Genomic DNA, 20,226 nt, shown 5'->3' with positions numbered 1-20,226 from the left:
CGCGATGAGGTCTCCCCTGAGCCTCCTTTTCTCCAGGCTGAGCATTCCCAGCTCCCTCAGGAGCTCCTCACAGGTCTTGTGCTTGCAACAGGAAGTGGAAAAGTTCAGGGTTAATGTGTGGACGCCTTCAGAGTTCACTCCTGGAGGACATGAGGGTGTTCTGAAGCTCTGTTTGAATTCCCAAAAATGCACATTAGCTTGGATTACAGGCTCTCCCTGCCTGGGGAGCATCAAACTGAGCTACCAAAATCCACAGGAGTTCCACATCCCTGTTTATGTTTTTAGGAAAGGAGCCTGGGATCTGAAAGAACAAGTACTTTATATTTCAGCTCAGTATTAGACAGAATTGCCAGCAGACTAACAGCAGGGCATCAAAATAATATTTATTGACCTGGTTTAACCACATCCTCCCATTACCTGCACCATGCCAGGAACAAACTGTCAGTATCTCACTAGAATTGTGCTGCTACACAAACACAGATAAGCACACACCATCTCAACAGTATTAAAAAATATTAATTTCACTGGAAATGTTTACAAGTGACACTTTTTCTTGAAAAGGCTGCTTTAAGCCAGAAAAAAATTCACAAACAGTAAAGAGAGAATCTAATAAATGACTTGAAAGTCACAATATTGATCATTGGCTGCAAAAGAATCAAAGTTACATTTTTTGGGCTTATTTTTTAGGGATAGCCAAGAATCCAAAAATAGTGGTTTGACTCTAGACATATAAATCTTGTGAAAGAATTAATCTGCTCCTTCAGTAACAACAGCTGCCCCATTTCCAAACTAATCCAGTTAAAAAAACCTGTTGTAATAAAGTCTGTATAATTTTAAGTTATTTATGTACCCATTTATCTATGAGCTACAGTATTTGCTGGTTTATTTAGAATTTATTTCTAGAACAGAAAAGAGAAAATGCATTTTACTGTGGCAGAATCTCCAAAGTGCCTGTTTATTTCTCCCACTTTGCTCCATGATATAGCCCAAAATTCAGAAAAAGCAGAAAACTTCATTCTAATAAAGCAAGAGAACGGATCATTTTGGCCCCATGTCTGTAAAAAAGAGATCTGAATGCAGGAAATTACATCCAAATTAAATGGGAAAAAAACCCCAAAGGTCTATAGAGTTAAAAAAAAAAAAGAAGAATCAATCCAAGAAGCCATTCTAGCAAAGCACCATCACCAAAAAGGCGTCGTCTGCAAAATGAGTCATATCTATAAGATACAGAGCTGCTCTGTCAAGCAGAGGAAGCCACTTCGTGTCCTGATCGTGGCGTCGTGAGGACAGGGCGGTTCCCCAGCAGTACAAGGGTGACATCTAGTGATGGCCACATCCATCTGTTGCCAACTCCAGCCTTCCTAAAAACACCTGACACGGGCTGCCATCCTCACCTGGAGTGAGAGAGGTTAGGGTTGTACCTATGTTTAAATGTCTGTATTAAAAAGATGCACATGTATCAGATATCTTCAAATGCTTTCATTACCTGAATTTAAAAAAAAAAAAACCAAACCCAAACATGAAGAAAACAGGAAAATATCTGTAATTTTATGATATATAATCTATACAAAAATTTGTTTAAACATTGAATACCAGAGATAAAAAGATCCACTTGCTATATTAGTGCCATGTTGTTCTAATGCAACCTCTGAAGTCCCATGTTCTTGAGTCATTTGCTGTAACTGGGATACAATCCTTGCAAAAAGCTGTTCCCAAAAGATCATCCTGCATAGCATTTACTTACAGAGCTATAGTACAAAGAGATTTTAAAAAGTCACACACTCAAGCAGTAGAAAATTCTCCCAATCTCTCCAAAAACATAAAAGATGCTCTAGAATTTTAACATTTTTTCACTGACAGACAGTGCAAGCCTCACTCTGGAGCCAAAGCAATCCATCCAAACTTCTCCAGTTAGCAAAGAACCTGGGACAAGACCAAAGTGCTTTATTACAAATAGAGCATTATTTTTCTCTGGTTCTGTGCACTGCCTCTCTAATAATACATTACAAATAATACAAAATAGTAATTAAGAGTTTGCTGCTCTTTTCTTACACCCTTCTCATGTTTGTGTACTGGGAAAATGACTGTTTCACTCAAAACATTCTCTTCTGTTTGTTAGGGTGTGATCCAACCCCAATCCCTGCTCCCAGACCTGTAGGCTTCATTTTCACCTTTGACTGCAAAAATTGCACTGCTGAGAAGTGCAAGGAATCACAAACTCCATCATTTAAGAATTACAATACCTTATTTTACAACTGTAGTGTGTGCAAATCGTTATCTCAATTAAATTTAATAGTTACAAATATTCTCAAACCATGTAACTACATACAGTAGGTTCTACAGAAAGTAACATGGATAACCAATATTCTTCCAACTTGAAACAAAAACAATAAATAAAAGTTTGAAGTATTAAAACTATGAAAAAGTAATCCTGTACATTGTACAGTACCTTTTGGTTAAAGCTTCTTAGCAAAAATATACTAATGTGTTCTAAGCATTCCAGTTATTGATGGTTCAATATTAAAATTTCAAGGTTTCCTCATCATGAAAAAAATATTGCATTTGTCCATAGGTGCAGCAGAAGATGTCTCTCTCTGAACAAGGCTTCAGTCTTTAAAAATCTTGAGACAGCAAGTCTGAATTCAAAGGAACCATTACAAAACTCGAATACAGTACTGAGGATGTAGCATTGTTGTGCATGAGGGGTTTGACATTCCTGTCTCCCAAAGCAGCTCTAGAGAGCCCACTGGATATCACTGAGGTCAGCTGGGTCTCCCAGGCCTCCATCAGCCTCCAGGTAATTCATCAGAGCTGTCATTGCAGTGTCATCATTCTCACAGATGGCATCGAAGTCCAGCTGAGAATTGCCACCTGCAAAGTGATTAAAACAGGACGTTTGAAGCAGGTATGAACACTATGAAGCATGGAGAACATGGTAACTTGCAAAACAGAATTGATTTGAAGCAGCACCTGCCTTTGAAGTCAAGGCAAATATTTCTATGTTAAAAAAACCCTTACTTGACTCCCTTTTAGTTTAAAGCCATTACTCCTTGTTCTATGTTGTTGGGGTTGTTTTTCATTCTTTTTTCCCAAACTTTTATCAGAGGATTAGCTTTTTTCCTCTGGTGTTTCTTTTTCAGTGTTTTTCTTTTTTGGTTAGTTGGTTTGTGGTTGTCAGGGTCTGGGTTTTTAAATTTTTTTTAAAGGCTCATAGTTCAACTGGAAGAAAACTGCAGGTTATAAATAAACAAATAATGGTAAATGAGGGAGAAGAGGGAGATGGAAAAGTTTCTTAGAGCTGAAATACAGGATATGCTTTTACAGCAGTTTGCCTTTTTTTGTTAAACATAATGCAGTGGCATTTTCCCCTTACAGGGCCAGGGAATCCTGTATCCAGACAAACTTAACAAGAGGAAAAAAAAAAATTCTTTCTGAACCATTTTGAGCAGTCCTTGCTCCCAGCTTGCAGATAAGAAAGAGGCAAAGTGCTAAAGGACAGTAATTCTCAAATTACAAGCAGTTCCCTAATATTGCACTGAATTACTTTTCCCTCCCCATCTCTATCCTGGAGAGAGAACAATAAAGTGCCTCATGAAAAGTGTGGCCTGCAAGAATGTAATGGTAAACTTTAGTTAGAGATGTTGGTTTTGGTCATGAGCTTGCCTCACTGATTAAATTTAAATTTGATGTTTGCCTTGCAGCAGTAACACACCCATTTTCAGAGTGCTCTCATCTTCAGACAGACAGACAGACAGACAGACAAATCTCTTTACAATTTAGACGTGGTTGTAAAGTGGTGCACTCAGAAATGACACCACTGGTCAGAAATTTCAGCCCCTGCAACTCCCAGAATATCCCCAAGAGAAATGAATCTTACTGAGGAGAGGTTCATTACTGGGAAATGGGATAGCACCCTGGGTTTGTTCTGAATTCTCTAGAGCTTCTGTTTCTGAAGGACATAATTGAATCAACTCTTTATTTGGCACCTGAAAGAGCAGAATCGGTAGAAAGGACAGAATTAGATCCTAAATTTAGTAACAAATATTACATTACAGAAACTTCATAGACTGCTGTCAAATTATTAAGAACTAAATAGAGAAAGTGAAAAATATGCATCATCAGGCAGATATTTTGCATTTAGAAACAACTTTTTTAGAAGTTCATATAGCACTGGACTTGTCTAAATACAAGCTGTGACTTACACAGCTGTCAAAGGTACTTCACAGTGGTGGCACTGCTTGAGGGTCTAATTCACTGTTCAGTAAATAAATCCAGCACTGAATGTACTGGTTTGCACTTTCCCCATCTACTATCATAAACTACAAATTCCCAGTGACATCATGTTTGTCCCTGTCAAAACATTCTAGTTAAGAGATTAAAAAAGCCCTCATACCTCCCAGGTTCTATATGCATTAAACTATATTAATCATAGCAAAAGAGATGGAAGTCATCCTAACCCAAAAAAAAGATAATTTTTTTCCTGGTATTTGTTTTATTTAACACATACATGCAATTTAGCAGGAGAGATTCCTAGGATTGCCGGACTTGTGTATATTCTACCAGGGAATTAATAAAGGTGAAATGCTTTCCAAAAGTATTTTAGGAATAAATGGGATACCAAAGCCCAGAATAAAGAAAAATCTTCAATGAATATGATAAAATTATCCTTATGATGAGACATTACATTATTTAGAGAGTTCAGGATATTTATGTCAAACAACTCTTAAGGAGGAAGATCTGTGGTAACAGGGGAGAACAGATCATAAAAAACCAGGGGAAATCAAAGCAGTTCCTAGACCAGAATAGTGGGGTTTCTTCATAGGAAATGAGAATTGCAGTGAAAAACTGTCTTTAACAGGAAAAAAATTCACATTCAAAGAAGAGCTGATGGGGAAGTTTGTTCATACAGTGTCCAATATAAAACATACCACATACTTAGGTAAAAAGAGATGTTAATTATTCCATTGCTATGGGCAATAACTATGTTAGTTATAGTTTGTGGTGTTACAAGCACTAGTATATTTACAAGCACTACTAGATTAGCATAACTATCGACTTTTAGAAGACCAATAAAATACCTTCAAAGTCACAATTTTAAAAATTTCAAAACAGCACAGATTTTTTTAAAAGCCTCTTCAAAAACGTTAATATTAAAAGGACAAGCGAGAGAAAACAAGAACTTTCACAACAATCACAACAGGTGACCTTTAGTCTCTGATGGTTTTCTAGCAGGAGTTTCAATTCAGCTCCAAATCCAGGAGAGGCACCATCCCCTGAATCACACTCACACTGAGCACAGTGGTGGAGTTCAGCAGATCCTGCTGAGTGGAGACTGCAGCCTCAGAACAGCCCCTTAAGCTTGAACTGATGCCCGTGTAAATGAGGTGGGAACTGCAGCCACATCACTCAAAGACTCTCACAGCTGCCAGGCTGTGCAATACCTTGCACATTCTCTCTCAAAAACGAATCAGGGCAATCTGGCTCAAACACAGGCTTTGAGCTGACATTAACCTTTGAATTTTGGATTTTTACAAGCAGGGGCATACTCACATCGCTGCAGTTTATAGTTAAAGCTGGAGATGGTGATTTTCTCAGGAGATGTGACGGACTTAACTCTCCAGAGGGTGAGGAATGCAACCTAAAATTGCATATATTTAGTTGATTCATCAGGTCACATTAATCAAATACTGAAAAATAGACTGTTGCAGAACCCACCAGACTTCCCCAGTGACAAAGCATGAGCCAGCTAATTTGAAACAATGATGTCTTAAATTCTCCAGAAGATTCTAAATTATCCTGCTCCGAGTTTTGGTAGCAGGAAACAGAGAAGAGATCAGAAAAGGCCATGGGCACAATTCCTTAAACACACTTTTCTCTGTCTGTTGAATTACCAGCACAGTGATGTGCTCTGCCAGGCATGAGACTGACATTAGATTACAATAGTATCTCATAATGCTATTGCTCAACCTAAAAAATGTTATACATATAATACAATAAAAGTGAAACTGGAGCAACCCTCACATAATCACATACCCCTTGTCCCTGTCTTTACTTAAAAGCCTGATGATGATGATATGCATTTATTACCTTTGTAATTCTAATATTTCATTTGCAATTTCGGTTCCTATACTTCCAGCACCAAGAACTGTTCCAGAGGACATTCCAGGTACACTTACTAAAGACTGTTTTACAGCATCTGTAGATAAAAAAAAAAAAAGCTCAAACAAAACCTTAACCCAGAGCAGTTTCACTGCAGAGCAAGGATTTGTTTTAAAGCAGCTCTTGTTCTAGATATACTTATATATATACACTATGTAAGTTTGTATTTTCATAATTCAGAAATTCCTTTTAATACTGATTCAAGGCAGAGGGTGTTGCAATATAAAATGAATAATCTGTTTGTGAAAACTGTAGTTCTCCAGTAGTGAAATATATTTAATCACTGCCACCTCCAGAGTCTCTCACAGACATTGCAAAAAGAACACGAGTTTAAAAAAACCCTTGGATTTCTCACCAACTGAAATTAGTTATTGAAAAAACATTTTGAAAAGCAAAAATAAAGACTTCACAGCAAGATGATAGAACAGCATGCAGAAAGCAGAATCTATACATAGCAGAAAAATAATAAAAAATATGTCCTGTATCAGTATTGCCCTGTATTTTATAGATAAACTCAGCATAATTGCATTTGTTCAGAAAACTGGGCAAAATATGAAGGGTCTGTGACAGAAGCACAATATCCTACCAACCAAAACCCCAGCTCTAACAGAAGCTGCTAGAAACTAAAAGTATGTTACAGACACTTCTTTTTAGACTTCTGTGACTTATATCAATTAGGATTCTGTAAGTAACTAGAAACTGTCACCAGAAGTAGTCTTAAAACAAAACCTAATCCTTCCTTGCACACAACCTAGAATAAAATCTCTAGACTGGATAAATCTAAACTGACTGATCAGGAGATGCAGCTGTGATAACCGTAAGAAGTGACACTTGCCTTCTGCAGGGTGGGAACTGTAGAGGACCTCTTCTTCAGTTGATTCCTTATGACCTCTGAGATTTAAAGAAATAAAAAAACCCAAATCAAACCACAAAAAGTCAGCAGGTTTTTTTTCAAGAGCAAAATCCATAACATATGTTTAATTTCAATAATACTTTACACAGAATCAAAGGTAACATCCTCAAACTAGGGAAATATAAAGATATTCCTCACATATTTGCATGTTCAGTCCTTTGCAATGTTTCTGAGCAGTGGGTGAAATACTAATTGCCACGTACTCTCCAAGTAAAAAGGAAAGCCAATAGGATTGGCTGTGCTCCATGACAAGGGAAGAGGGCTGTCATTTTTACTGTTAGCAGGGAAATCCGGTAACCAGGAACAACTGCTACAGGAACAGGTCAGTGTCTGCCTCCTGCCGGCAGCTGCTGCCCTCCTTCCCTTCTGCAGCTGCAAATGCCCGCCCACATCTCCAGGACGGGCAAAAAAGTGTCCTTGGGCTACTGGCCAGCACAGCCTGTCTGAACTACTCTTCTCTCTCTCCTTGGGGAAAAAGGACATGGGCAAAAGAGGTGGGTGATGTTGACTTAAGGCATGAAACAGACACAGAATGGGCAAAAGGCCCCCTCAACAACTTTATTTCATGGAAATAAAATCCTCTCTGTCCCCTCTCAAAACCCCAGTCATTGGCAAAGATCCTCAGTACCACTGGAACAATCCAGATTACAGCCCCATTGCAAGGTGCAGAGAATGAAAAAGAATTACAAACAAAAAGAGCAATTAAACACACGCATTTCCTGTCCCACAGGCTCCACCCTTGCAATCAATTTGGAGAGGATCTTTCTGTCCTGCCTTGCATTTCCCACCATCTATCAATTGTGCTTCTCCACCTCCTGACACCTGCGGGATAGGGCAGCACTTGGAACTGGGTCAACTGACACACAGAGGGTTGTAAAGACCAGAAGGACAAGCAGAATTAACTTGACAGTTCCATTTATTCTAATCTACTTTTCTTCAAGATCCTTCCCTTCTTCCTCTAACAAGAAACTCTTTCACCTCCTTTTTTTCCTACTGGGAAGCAGCATAGTTTTCAGAGTCAAATCCACAACTTAGGCCTGAAAAAAAAATAGCTGGTAAATATCAAAAAACTGTTTGTCCAGGTTGTTCAGCCCGTTTCTGTGCAGAGTTGATGTTTTCTAGCCTTGTTCTGCTCCCTAAGCACGTTATTTTCTGTTAGTACTAACTGTAGTTATGACAAAAAATAAACAGAGAGTCATATAAATTACTTACAATACCACCGTGTTGTTTGATACAATGTACTCCAGCTCTTTGGTCCAAGGATTCATGAAACTAAACCACTGACTCTTTAAAGTAACAAAAGTCCCATCTTTTGCTCTAAATTTGTAGGAATTTGTAAATACTTTTTCTTTATTCTGCAACACTAGATAAGAAAAGGAAAGTTATAATCACCATATTTAAGCTTAGAAAGGTAACGTTAAAAATAATAAATGTTTTATAGCACCATAAAACCCAAAATGTTTTTGTTGGCCAGACACAGAATGACATGCCAGAACAAACTGGGACCTGTTCTAAAATCAAATTATAGTTTCAGCAGGGTCATAAATCTTACATTAAAACCAAATACTAAGTTTCTGCAAACCACTAGGAGACTCATGACTTGGTGAGCTTTCTTAACTCGTGTCTTTAATTATGTTATCACACACATCTGCTCTACAGAATTCCTTCCTCTTCCTCATAAAGAATGGAAGCAGAGGGTTTGGCAGATGTACTGACATTATTCCCCCACAATTAAGACCCTGCACCAGGAGCCAAGACAACAGAAGTTTCTCCCTGCTTTTATTACAAGCCTTACACAGACACATCTTAACACAGGCATCAAAAAGGGCAATGCTGAGGTTGGGTAGTTTGGGTTTGTAGTGTTTTCACTTGCAGTTACATGTAGCTGTAAGTAGTCTGGGAAGACCAACTATTTTGTACCTTCTTTATGTTTTTCAGCTAGGTGATTGTGATCATCTTGATGGCAGTACTCATAACAAGAAGTTCCTAGAAGCTCTTGTGGCAGGTACCCTAAAATTGCTGTTGCGCTGTTAGAAATAAAAATGTGAACTACAGCGTATGCAAAGCTGTTTTCTTCTGTATCAGATAAAGCAGAACATTAACATTTAAACAAACAGATGCCTGGGTTCATGTTTGGGGGAAAAAATATAGCATTAGTACAGCTCTAAAACAACAGGAAGTATTTTTCATGGCAAATTATTCCTTTCAATGAATGACAATTCAAAGGTAAAGTAAGTGTTTAAACATGCAAACCATAAGTACACACAAAATACTTCTGCTTAGTGGCTTCCCTTGGCCAGTCAGAGTGCTGGTCACACATAAGAGTCAATAAAAAACTCAGCAGTTGAATTTTGCTCTTCCACTCAAAGGAATTGGTTTTAAACTGACATTTTTAGTTGAAAGAAAAGAAGACTGAAAGCAATAACATTTCCAGTGACAATGAAATTCAAAATGCAGAGTGGTAACTAGGTCTCTACAACAAATAAAAGTCTGGGTCAGAAAGTACAGAAAATGGGAACTGAGTTCTCACTTCTAATGAAATAATTTGGTGCCTCATTTAGATAGAATGTATTTGTTACAAATGGTAAGACTCTCAGAAGCAATAACTTTTGGTTAAATGTTTTATTACTTCAGTCATATGCAGAGCTATGAAGCTCTAACTTGAGATTTTTCTTTATAACTAAATGGGTCCATTTTATAACTTGTTTTAACCTTGCTAGCTCACCATTTTCTATAGGACAATACACTTCTATACATTATATATTATTTGACAAAAAAACAAAGCCCAAGTGCACATAGATTAAGAGTTAACTGCTTCTTGTGTAGAGCAGAAAAAAATGCTGAAAATTAGAATTTTGAGAATTACAGCTTTGACAGAGGATCAGAAAATGGAAGCAATGTTGTCATTTCTCTTCATTGAAGAACAAAACGCTTACCGCTGATCTACATAAACAAATTTTCCATCCATGGCAAATCGTGTAACAAATTCTGTTGCTTTGACTTTTATCTCTCCACTCTTTTGTGGAACAATATAAGGGTGTAACCTCCCAATTGCAACAAGACAGTTAAAGTTACTACTGTCCTTTTCTACATCATTTTCCTCTTCCACTCCCACCTCATTAGGAGGCCAGTTCTTCAAATACCCAGTACAGTGAATGGTGCAGTATTTTCTGTGATCTAATAGAAAGAAATTAAATAAGAAGCAGTTATTGTTCAAAGAGTAAATCAAACTACTTATTTTATTCTGTTGGCCATGAGACCATCAACTACATTTCATGCTTACCTACACCACCTGTACAAAGCTATACATAATTTTACAGAGTTTTTTAAAACAAATTTTGTTCTATTCAATTTGGGCTTACCTGCAGAGAGAGCTTCTAAACCTATGTAAGATTTAGGAAGATGAGTTACGGGTGTTGGCAGTTCAAACACAAGTTAGACAGAAAAGAAAGCAATAACCCACAGATCTCTTTGTCTTTATATGGTTTCATATGGATTGTGAATTAAAATTAAGCTGAGGCCCTCTGTAGCTTCCAAATCAATTTACCTTTGGTGAGCACAATGATCTGAATAAACGCTCACTGCAGTTGCTGAAAGAATCAGTCAAGAACAACCCAAAGCAATCCAGCTTATTTTCTATTTACCTCAGGCTTCTGAAGTTTTATGAGAAGACAAATATTTTAAATATCTTAAATTCCAGCATACACTGTCATTCATCCCTTTCTGCTCCCTAAATAACATGCGAACACCCTATAAGCATCAAGGTTTGACATTATGTGTCCTACAGCAGCTGCCTTTCCTAAAAAAGGCCAAAGCATTCTTAACATCTGTATGCTGAACAGGATGCTTTCCATAGGTTTCATTTTCCTCTCTACTACAAAAAACACAGATCAACTCTGCAAAATGAGAAGCCGAGTTATCCCACTATGATTTTGTCACAGTTTCTCAGGTGCCTTCCCTCAAAACTGCTTTCCCAAGAAACATTTACAGAAGTTAAATTCTTATCTCACTGAGTTATCTGACACATCAAGGGATACCACATTCTACTTACTTACAATCATGGGCCTCTTAAAATTTGTGGTGTCTCTCAACAGTAACAGGTTACATTGAAAAACAGAACTTGGAGGATCTTTTCAGGATCAAACAATTTCAGCACACCTTTGCAAAAATCAATACTAGGGAATTAAAACAAAAGCTGGAAATTGCATTTTAAAATTGAAATTTAAATTTTCACTGAAAACTTGACGAGATTATACTGCTCTACAGGCATACCAATGTATGAACTAAATTAAAATTACTGGGAAAATGAATGGAATTACACTGATAAATTAAATTTATTATGAAAAGGGGAAAAACAGGAAAACTCATACTTTTAAATACACACAACACAAAAAGTATATCAGAAAATAAAGTTGGTTTACTTGCTTTTTTTCCTTCAAAATAGTAGAGTTTGCAGGCCTTATTCACTCAGTTATCTTCAAGACATAAGTTATTTAGTTTAATTCTTCTGATCTGCTCCAGTTCTTTCAAATATTTCCCTGTGCCTTCTAAAATTTGACCACAACAGACCACATGCTCCTATAGAGCCACTGTACCTCAGGTTCCTTCCTCCCTCTTTCCAGGAGGCCACAGGGAGGAGAAAGAGTACAATTAGACTGTTTTTCAAAAGGTGTCCCTGGTTCACATTTACACTGCTCTACGGCTATTTGGTGAGATCAGTCAGAACTAGAAGGCCATTACTGACTCGGAATTTAAACAAGTTTCAAGAGAGAAAGCCCCCACTTCATCTACACTCTTTGAATACCTTTCTTCTTTGGGTTGGGCAAACACTCCTTCTCCTCTTTGACTGTGGTCCTGCTACACTTTATCCGACAGAAGAAGGAACGTCGAGCACCAGAGTTCAGCCGAGCTGGTCCAGCTTGGAAATCTGTGTGTACTTGCAAGCCAGCTTACAAAGATTTAGTAAAGTAGTTTAAAAAAACCAAAATCAAGCAATAAAACTTCAGAAAACAAGATGCTTTCTTCATTTACCTCCCAAGTACATTCTCCTTTTTAGCTGCCTAAATTTTGTCCTTGCAATTAGAAAAGTCTAATAGTTTAAATAGGGCAAAGAAAACATGATTGACACAGATTTCAAAATTAGAAAGAACTACTAAACTACTTTTAAACCCTTCTTGATATTCTGAATAGTATTTTACTACATATGCTTTATCAGCTTTCAACTTGTATTTGGTACAAGGAAGAACTGCAAAGATGCTTGTAAAAGCCAGCTACAAAATAGCCACTAGTTGCACAGTACATAATGCTTTCTTATTAGAAACAACTGTAAACAAAAGAAGGTTTGGTTACATTGGGATTGACACTTAGCATTTTCAGAGAAGACAGTGATTCTTGATATTGAAGTATTTTATCCCATGTTCGACTACATCAGGTCTTTTGTATTGACAAGACCTAGCAAATACAAGAAAAAAAAGTAGTATGCTGGTAGGAAGAATGTCAGACCACATCTTGGTAAATGCTTAACAGTGATTTCAGTAATTTAACAGAATTTCAGTAATTCTTATGATCTAAATCAGGTATTTTCTGGGCTAGCTTTTCAATTCTAAATGCATTTTAAGCAGCAGATACGCATTCAAATGTTTGTTTCATAGAAATACCTCAGGTTTGTTCATCCATACATCCATACAAACACCTGAATACATCCTGACTAATAATTTAATTAACATCTCTTGAAAAAATCTGAGCACGTTCAGCTCTGACTTACTTTTTCCATCTACAAGCTTTTCCCTAGGCGAGACATCTGATGAAGAAAGTTGCTCCTTAACTTTTGCAACATCTTTTGGATGTAAGTAGTCAAATAAACTTTGTCCAATTAAACTGGCCTATTAAAAAAAAAAAACCAACAACAAAACCCAAAAGAGATGAGAACCACACCATTTTGGAACAGGACCCCACACATTACTTATCTCAGGAAAAAAGTCAATACCACAGTTACTCCAAACATCAATATTTTGATTTACATTTCATTTGTCATTGCTTAATATAATTTTTATTAAAAAGGGTAGTAAAAACATAGCTTGCTACGTCCCTTTGAAAAACAGCAGATTTTGTTGGAGATTAAACAAGTTCTGTACAACCAAATGCTTTATTTATGTAAATAATGCAATTCCTGATCCTAGCCAAAGAAGGTTATGCACAAAGTAACTCTCAGATTATTGGGGAAGGAGGGAAGAAATAGGAAGTAAGATGAAATATTCAACTGTCTAATGACTCTGAGCTCTACTTCGGTTGGACAAACTGGCACCATTGAGCCAGGAGCAGGCTGGAAGGAGGGGTCAGCTCACTATAGCACTCCTTAGTAGAGGATTTTTACAGAGATGTCTCCAGCTGGGATGCATTCTACCTGCTCACTCTGCTTATCCCAAGTAACTGACCTGCTGCACCACTTTCTTTTGGAACAGGAAGGAATTCTCACACAAGTGGGCTGGTTTGGGTTTTCCACTGCTTACCTTCAGCACAGCAGCCAAATCAAAGGCTAGAAAGGAGCTGTGTTGACAAGCTCTAGACTCAAACTCAGGATAAACACCTTGCCTCTTGCCTTTTCCCAGTCCCCATCTAATCCTAATGCAAAGGGAAAATGCTGAGTGCTGCTGAGACAGGCTAACAGCAGCCTTACCAAAACATCCAGGTGTAACAAACCAGATTAAGCTGCAGCATGGGATTCAGAACCTAGAACAATTCCCAAATAAGCTAGTAAATCCATTGTTTTATTAAAGTCAGTCCTCTGAATCTCCTCTGGAATGAAGGAGATCTTAAGGGTCTGGAACTAGGTATGTGTAACATGAGTGACTCTAGAAATGTACTTTTAGTTCTTGAGCAAAATCAGTGTAGAAGTTAAAAAAAAAATTAACTCTGCTTTATGCTTATTCCCCTAGGATGATTCATTTCCCTTTAATTAAAAAAGATAGTTTTGCACTTAAAAAAAAAAAAAAGAGATAAAAATAAATCTAGGAAAGAGTCCAGATTGGTTATCTGTACATTTATAAAGAAAATGAAGATAGCACAAATGGTTTCAAAGTTACAAAAGTAGACAGATGGCAGCACTAACTGTTTTAGCCTCTGTTTGTGAAACAGAAGTCATTGATACAGGAACAAATTATCATCCCTTGATTATTTGTGGTAATTGCCCATGCTGTTAAACGTCATCTAATGGAAAGTACTTCTATTTTTCTTATTTCCCTTATTCTACAGGCTAAGCTGGCTCCCATTCAGTTTCTTTCAGGTTAAGGGTACACACTCAGATAGTTATTGTGGATGATGTGTTACGTGGTGCACCTGAGCATAAAGGCATCACCAAGGATAGCTTAAATTAACTTCCACTGCTGAACTACCCATTTTCCTTGGCCTAAAAAAAAAAAACCCCAAATCACTTCACTATGTGAAAGAAAACCTCTTGCACACAGAAATTAGGACATCTTTGAATTATTCCTTCCTCTCAGACTGGCAGTTTTCTTGACGATGATCAGTTGAAATCTGGCGCTGTTCCTCAGGTTGGGAACACTGACTGTATTTGCCCATATTTTCTTACACCACATTCAGCTTTGCTCTGAATAAGGTTAAATCAAAGAAATTCCAAGAAATGATACACAAAGACTGGTTTGATGTAATATAGAATAAAATATAGAAGTTTTAAAATTTCTAAGAAAATGCAAGGTAAAAGCGAACAAGAAACAACAATAACCACCTGATCATAATTAAGTATTTTGCAAACTGATTCAGAGACAAACAGAATTTTTCCTCTGTTGCATCCAACCACAAACAGGAATCCATCTGCAGCCTGAAAATATAAAGATACTGTCTTTAAAAACACACATAAAATAAACAATGAATATTAATGACTACAAGGAAGCACATTTCTAAACTTGCTTTTTTAAAATTAAATATAAGAAAGCTGGAAAGGGACAAGAGGAAATGGCTTCACACTGACAGAGAGCAGATTTGGATTAGGTATTAGAAAGAAATTGTTCCCTGTGAGGGTGGAGAGGCCCTGGCACAGGCTGCCCAGAGAAGCTGTGGCTGCCCCCGGATCCCTGGCACTGTCCAAGGCCAGGCTGGATGGGGCTCTGAGCAAGCTGGGATAGTGGAAGGTGTCCCTGCCCCTGGCAGGGGGTGGAACTGGATGGTGTTTGAAGTCCCTTCCAACTCAGGTCATTCTGTGATTCTATAAAAAAGGCAATTAAGATTGCAAGGACTAAATGATGCCTTCAACCACACACAGCTGAAGTTTCTTAAACACAGCTTTGGCAAAAGTCCAGCTGCAGAACGGCTTCTTTTGGGAGCCATTCACAGATCTTGGCAAAGCATTATTGCAGCAAAGGAAAAAAATCAGAAACCTAGCTGTGAATGAGGTTATGTGGGTTTATGGTGAAGTGTGCAAACAAGAGGAAAGATTTTACTCCAGGTATTTTCTGCACCTTTTTTGAAGTACATCTTTAAAAATGTACATGAAGGAGAGCCAACAACTACAAGGATGTTTATGCATAATGGGCAGCATTTTCTGCAGTTGCATGAAGATTTCAATAATGGATGTATTAAACAGGCAGCCTGTACATAGATTATCGTCCCTTCCAGGGCTGCTGCCTGCCATGCTCCCAAACCATCTCTGCACACCTTCCTGAAAGCCTGGGTAGTGCACAGAGTTTATAAACCTGTACAACAAAACACCTGCCTAAAGGAAAAGATGGGAGAAAAAGCACGGTCCAACTAAAAACTCAAGCTTTAATAAGGACATGATTTATCTGAGAGTTTCCTTCCACTCACCCTAAGGATTAACTGTCGCAGTTCATCATCCTTCAAAAATGAAGGTTTATACCGGACTTCTGAGTAGGAGCTACTAGAACCTGGGAAATGGATTATTCATAGAGATCACGTCACAAGTAACATTTTAAATTCACTTTTAGCAGAGTTATACTTGTTATGTCTTTCAGAACTTTTCTCTGTGACCCCAACAGCTGAATTAAAAAAATAATTCAAGGTTCTGGAAATCATAAAAACAAAACAAATCTCAAACATACACTGGTAATGAAAACAGACACATAACCGTTTTTTTTTCTTGCCCTTTACTTAACAGAAACCAAGGAAACTTCTGTTCAGATATCATTAATGTACTGCTAGAGAAATGGTATTATGAGAACTGAATTTTCTAGAAACATTTCGTAGGTATATTTCAGACCTCTTAACTAAATTCTCTTTGCTGAAACTGAATAATTCCAATATTATCAATTATCTTTTGGCATTAATAATGCTTCATTAATATTACAAGGCCAACAATCAAAAAACCAGACTATTGTAGTTAAATCAAATGTCTCACTAAATATAGTGAGGCTGACTCACTGCATGTACTGTTCTAGCACCCATGGCAAGTATTCTAAAATAATTTTTGTCCATTACATTTTTATCCAATAAATTTTTATAATTTTTTTCTCGTTACATTTTTTGATGTAAGCAGCAGTTGAACATTTCAGGCAATTTCAGCATTCACTATAACTCCACATAGTAGCTTGTATTCCCTTAAACCATTTATTTTGAGGTAAATGTAACTGTGCTGGGCGAAGTCCAGTTTTCACATCCTATTGTTAAAATACAAATGCTTGAGCTGAAGATTTCTTGTTTAAACTGCAAGTGCAGTTACTGCCCTGCTGGTCTGTCACATCATTCCTTCATGCAAAACTCTCAGTCTGCTTGAGCCTTTAGAAAACCCTCAAAACCCATCACACTTGAGCCATTCTATGGTTTTGTTACTGTCAAGGTAGCAACATAATTCATTTTCTACACTTCTTTGACCCAAAACTAACTGGGTTCTCATCAGATCTATTTATTTATAATCAGTTGATTTTGCAATGCAGAGGGTCTTTGATCTTTGCTTGGAGTTGACCAAATTATTATTCTCAAACAGTGGTGTCAAAACCCCCAAATATTGTGTGCAGCTGATGGACTATGCAATATGCAACTTGTATGTGGATGTATTTTTGGCAGGAGAGGAAAAAAACGTCCAAAACCTAGCAATAGCTAAAGGAGAGCAAAGAGTATTTCCTGGGTTGATCCCCACACTAACCCATTCCCTAAGATCCATGATTAACTCTGCTAGCTGACTGAGGCTATCAGAAGTTTCTGTTTCTTGGTACTCTCTAATATGTGAGGGTATTTAAGACTTTAATGTAATCAAACTCATTGACCATTTTGTTAAAGTATATTCTGTCCTGCAGCTTTCCTTTTGACTCCTGTGCTTTCTAAAAAGAATCAAGGAGTGACCCAAGAGCAAGGCATGCCCTGAGCAGACAGAAAATATCAGACACTGAAGGGTGGCTTTTTTTCCTGTTATACTAAGCAAAAATTTAAAATTAAGTTCTGACAGCTACAGACATGTACATGTAAATGAGGAGCAGACTCGGAATTAAATACAGTAAGGAAATGTAAAATAAAATACTCTTGATTTATTTAAAATCCAGGAAGATACACACTCTGACTAGAACAAGGATTTACAGGATGAAGTTTCCCAAAACTCACCTTTTAAAGACTTCAAGTGCTGCACAGCCATCCGTAGCACTGTGAGCTTGTCCAGCTTTCGGGCCATGGGATTGCACTGTGGTATCATGGCCGACAACTCCTCTATCAAATTATTCATTTTGTCTCTTCTTCTTTTCTCTGTTTGACTGTGAGCCTCTCTAAGAAGAAAAATTATTTTTTAAGGAAGATTATGGGGAAGATTTTCACCACGATATTCAATTCAGTTTTGAGAATGGAACTATCACAGGTACTACTGCACTGAAACAGTTTTTCATACGCTGCTTGCATTGGACAATTGAATTGGATTCACTTCAACAAAGATGAAATGGTCCCAATAATGACGTGAAATGCTGAGGAGAAAAGATATCACAAGCAACAATTTGATTATATTTGGCAGGAACAAGAGGTTATGAAGACATATAAAAGTTCAACCCTTCTTGTAACCTTTGCCATGCAAGTGATGACTTGGACACCTCAGTGTATCCCAGAGAACTCCTGATGTCATTGGGAATCACTGGAAGACATTCCTGCTCCCTACTCCTACCTCTGCCTGACCCCTAAGATGGGGTGTTCATTCTGCTGCCTTTTAAAAAAACCCACAGCAATAAACATTACTTTTACACATGCTTCTAAGAGATGGAGTGGAAACTGAAAGAAAAAGCTGTGCCTCATGTAATTTACCAGAAGTATCTCAGAAAGCTTTCCCTGTCCTGGTAGGGTGGTACAAAGACTTTCAGCCTTTGGGCTGCCTCAGGTTTCATCTCTTGGTAAGCCTGTCAAGAATTCAGCCACTGAAAGAGCTTTTCTTCTTGGCCAGTTTTCATCAGAAAACTCCTTCTAGGGCACATGAGTGCACATACACTGCACAAGTGTATTTATAGCTCAGGTCACCTTTTCTTTGCTTCGTTCTAGTGCAGTATGTCAGCTTTTCAGCCCATCTCCTCCCCTCTAATATCCTCCAGCAGATCAAGGGAAGTTTAATTCACTCTCTTCCTCCTTACCCAGAAGACAAGCCAGCCACTCAATTAAAACCCAGATGATTTTTCTTTCTGATTGAGGCCAGACACAGTAGTATAGTTATGCAAAATGAGGAATAAGTTTTGGTTAATTGATATCCAAAACTTTTCCTGCAACAAAAGTTATTAAAGGTAATAAAGTTAACTACACCTGGCTGTTGAGAAAGAACAAAGTACAGTGTTAAAGATCTACCTGCCTACTATTTTTATTATTTTTCAAAAAAAAAAAGAATGCCTTCACCACACAGTTCGTTCTGGGTCATTCTGCCCAGCATTCAGCTTTTCTCTCTCTCAAGCCTTTTTTTAGATTTAATTTTTTGAGTTATGCTTAGATCTATGGGTTCACCCAGCTCTTCCTTTATGTCAGGTAGGAACAATCAAGTAATATCCTGTGTTTGCTCCTTGAACTGTGAACCTCAGGAAGACAGATACAAGCATTCCAGGAAAGGAAACAACCTTCCACATCTCTGAGGGTTAATAAGGAGTTATAAAAAACTTGAACAGGTGGGTGCAGAAATTCAGGGGATGACTGGATAATTCAAAAAGCCTTCTGTTGCTTGCCTCAGCCACAAAGGGGAAGGGAGAAAAGCAAGTTTCCCAACAAGCTTGAGACAAAAACACTGGAAGGAGATAACTGATAAGCAAACCTCCAGAGACCTTTGTACTGATTCTTTTTCCCTCCAACTAATGCACCAAAAAGTAAGGAAAAAAATTAACAATACCACATAAAAGCCATTAAAGCAATGTACAACAATCTTACAGAGCAATCTGGGATACTCTGTGAAGAAAAAATAATTTTGAAGTGAAACTGCAAATGTATCTTGGAATATTTTCGTTTCTTTAATTTTGTTGCAATTACAGGAACACTTCATAATTACTAGCTAGCATACTATATAAATAATACTTCTGACAGCATGCTGAGTGGATTATGTATTTCTGGTTTGACATCTCTGCTCACATGCAAAATGAAAGCCTTATTTTTAAATCGACATCATGGCACAGCTCTGGTTTTACTATGTGGCTTGTTTGTAACTTGAAATATTTGTTTGGCTGAACTGTGGTCACGCAACATTTCAAATCCTGCAAGTGCTCTGTGTGAATTTCAATTAATGTGAATTCAAGGTTCAATGGCAAAACTTGAATAATTCCCTATACAAGTTCCAGAAGAAGAAATCTTTGTCGTGCTTTAGCCAAATCCATTTCCATGTGGAATAAATTTTAAATACCTCCAGAAGCAGAAAAAAATCAAAATCTAGAAAACAAATCTAGAAAAAAACAATTCTCAAATTCATATAGATGAAGAATCAGCTCCTTATACATGACTTGGGGGTACTGCATTTACTTCTCACATTAAAAACTTCAACCTTGTGTTTTTGCTAAACCCTCTGAGATATCCTGCAGCAACTTTTATTAAAATTAGTAGGAAATAAAATCCTCAAGGAGATTTTAAAAATTATCATACATTTAGCAAGGGAAAGGAAAAGCTTACTGTTAAATATTGGATAGTTTTACTGAACGTTACCCACAAACTCGTATTTTACTATTGTGAATCACAGTATTCACTAGCAAAAA

General features: G+C 37.4%; 1 protein-coding gene across 5 annotated transcripts in view; it reads right to left on the bottom strand.

The window, feature by feature from the left end:
* Positions 1–363: 363 nt before the first annotated feature.
* ARNTL2 (aryl hydrocarbon receptor nuclear translocator like 2) overlaps positions 364–20,226 on the bottom strand; it is a 32,112-nt gene continuing 12,249 nt past the window's right edge. For 4 of the 5 annotated variants that reach the window (XM_039570558.1, XM_039570560.1, XM_010410326.4 and 1 more), the window contains exons 5-17: positions 17,639–17,796; positions 15,893–15,972; positions 14,817–14,909; positions 12,837–12,954; positions 11,877–12,020; positions 10,009–10,249; positions 8,993–9,099; positions 8,285–8,435; positions 6,995–7,050; positions 6,088–6,196; positions 5,551–5,638; positions 3,878–3,986; positions 364–2,871 (exon numbers count right to left, since the gene is read on the bottom strand). In XM_039570558.1, coding sequence (XP_039426492.1) covers positions 2,735–2,871; positions 3,878–3,986; positions 5,551–5,638; positions 6,088–6,196; positions 6,995–7,050; positions 8,285–8,435; positions 8,993–9,099; positions 10,009–10,249; positions 11,877–12,020; positions 12,837–12,954; positions 14,817–14,909; positions 15,893–15,972; positions 17,639–17,796 — 1,591 coding nt within the window. In that variant the 3' untranslated portion in view covers positions 364–2,734. The remainder of the gene's footprint in view (positions 2,872–3,877; positions 3,987–5,550; positions 5,639–6,087; positions 6,197–6,994; positions 7,051–8,284; positions 8,436–8,992; positions 9,100–10,008; positions 10,250–11,876; positions 12,021–12,836; positions 12,955–14,816; positions 14,910–15,892; positions 15,973–17,638; positions 17,797–20,226) is intronic. The other variant, XM_039570559.1, reaches the window with a different exon arrangement.

This window comes from Corvus cornix, chromosome 1A, assembly GCF_000738735.6.
Source record: "Corvus cornix cornix isolate S_Up_H32 chromosome 1A, ASM73873v5, whole genome shotgun sequence".
NCBI classification, from domain to species: Eukaryota; Metazoa; Chordata; class Aves; order Passeriformes; family Corvidae; genus Corvus; species Corvus cornix.
The sequence above is the reverse complement of the archived record's forward strand: the minus strand, read 5'-3'. Positions and strand labels throughout refer to the sequence as shown.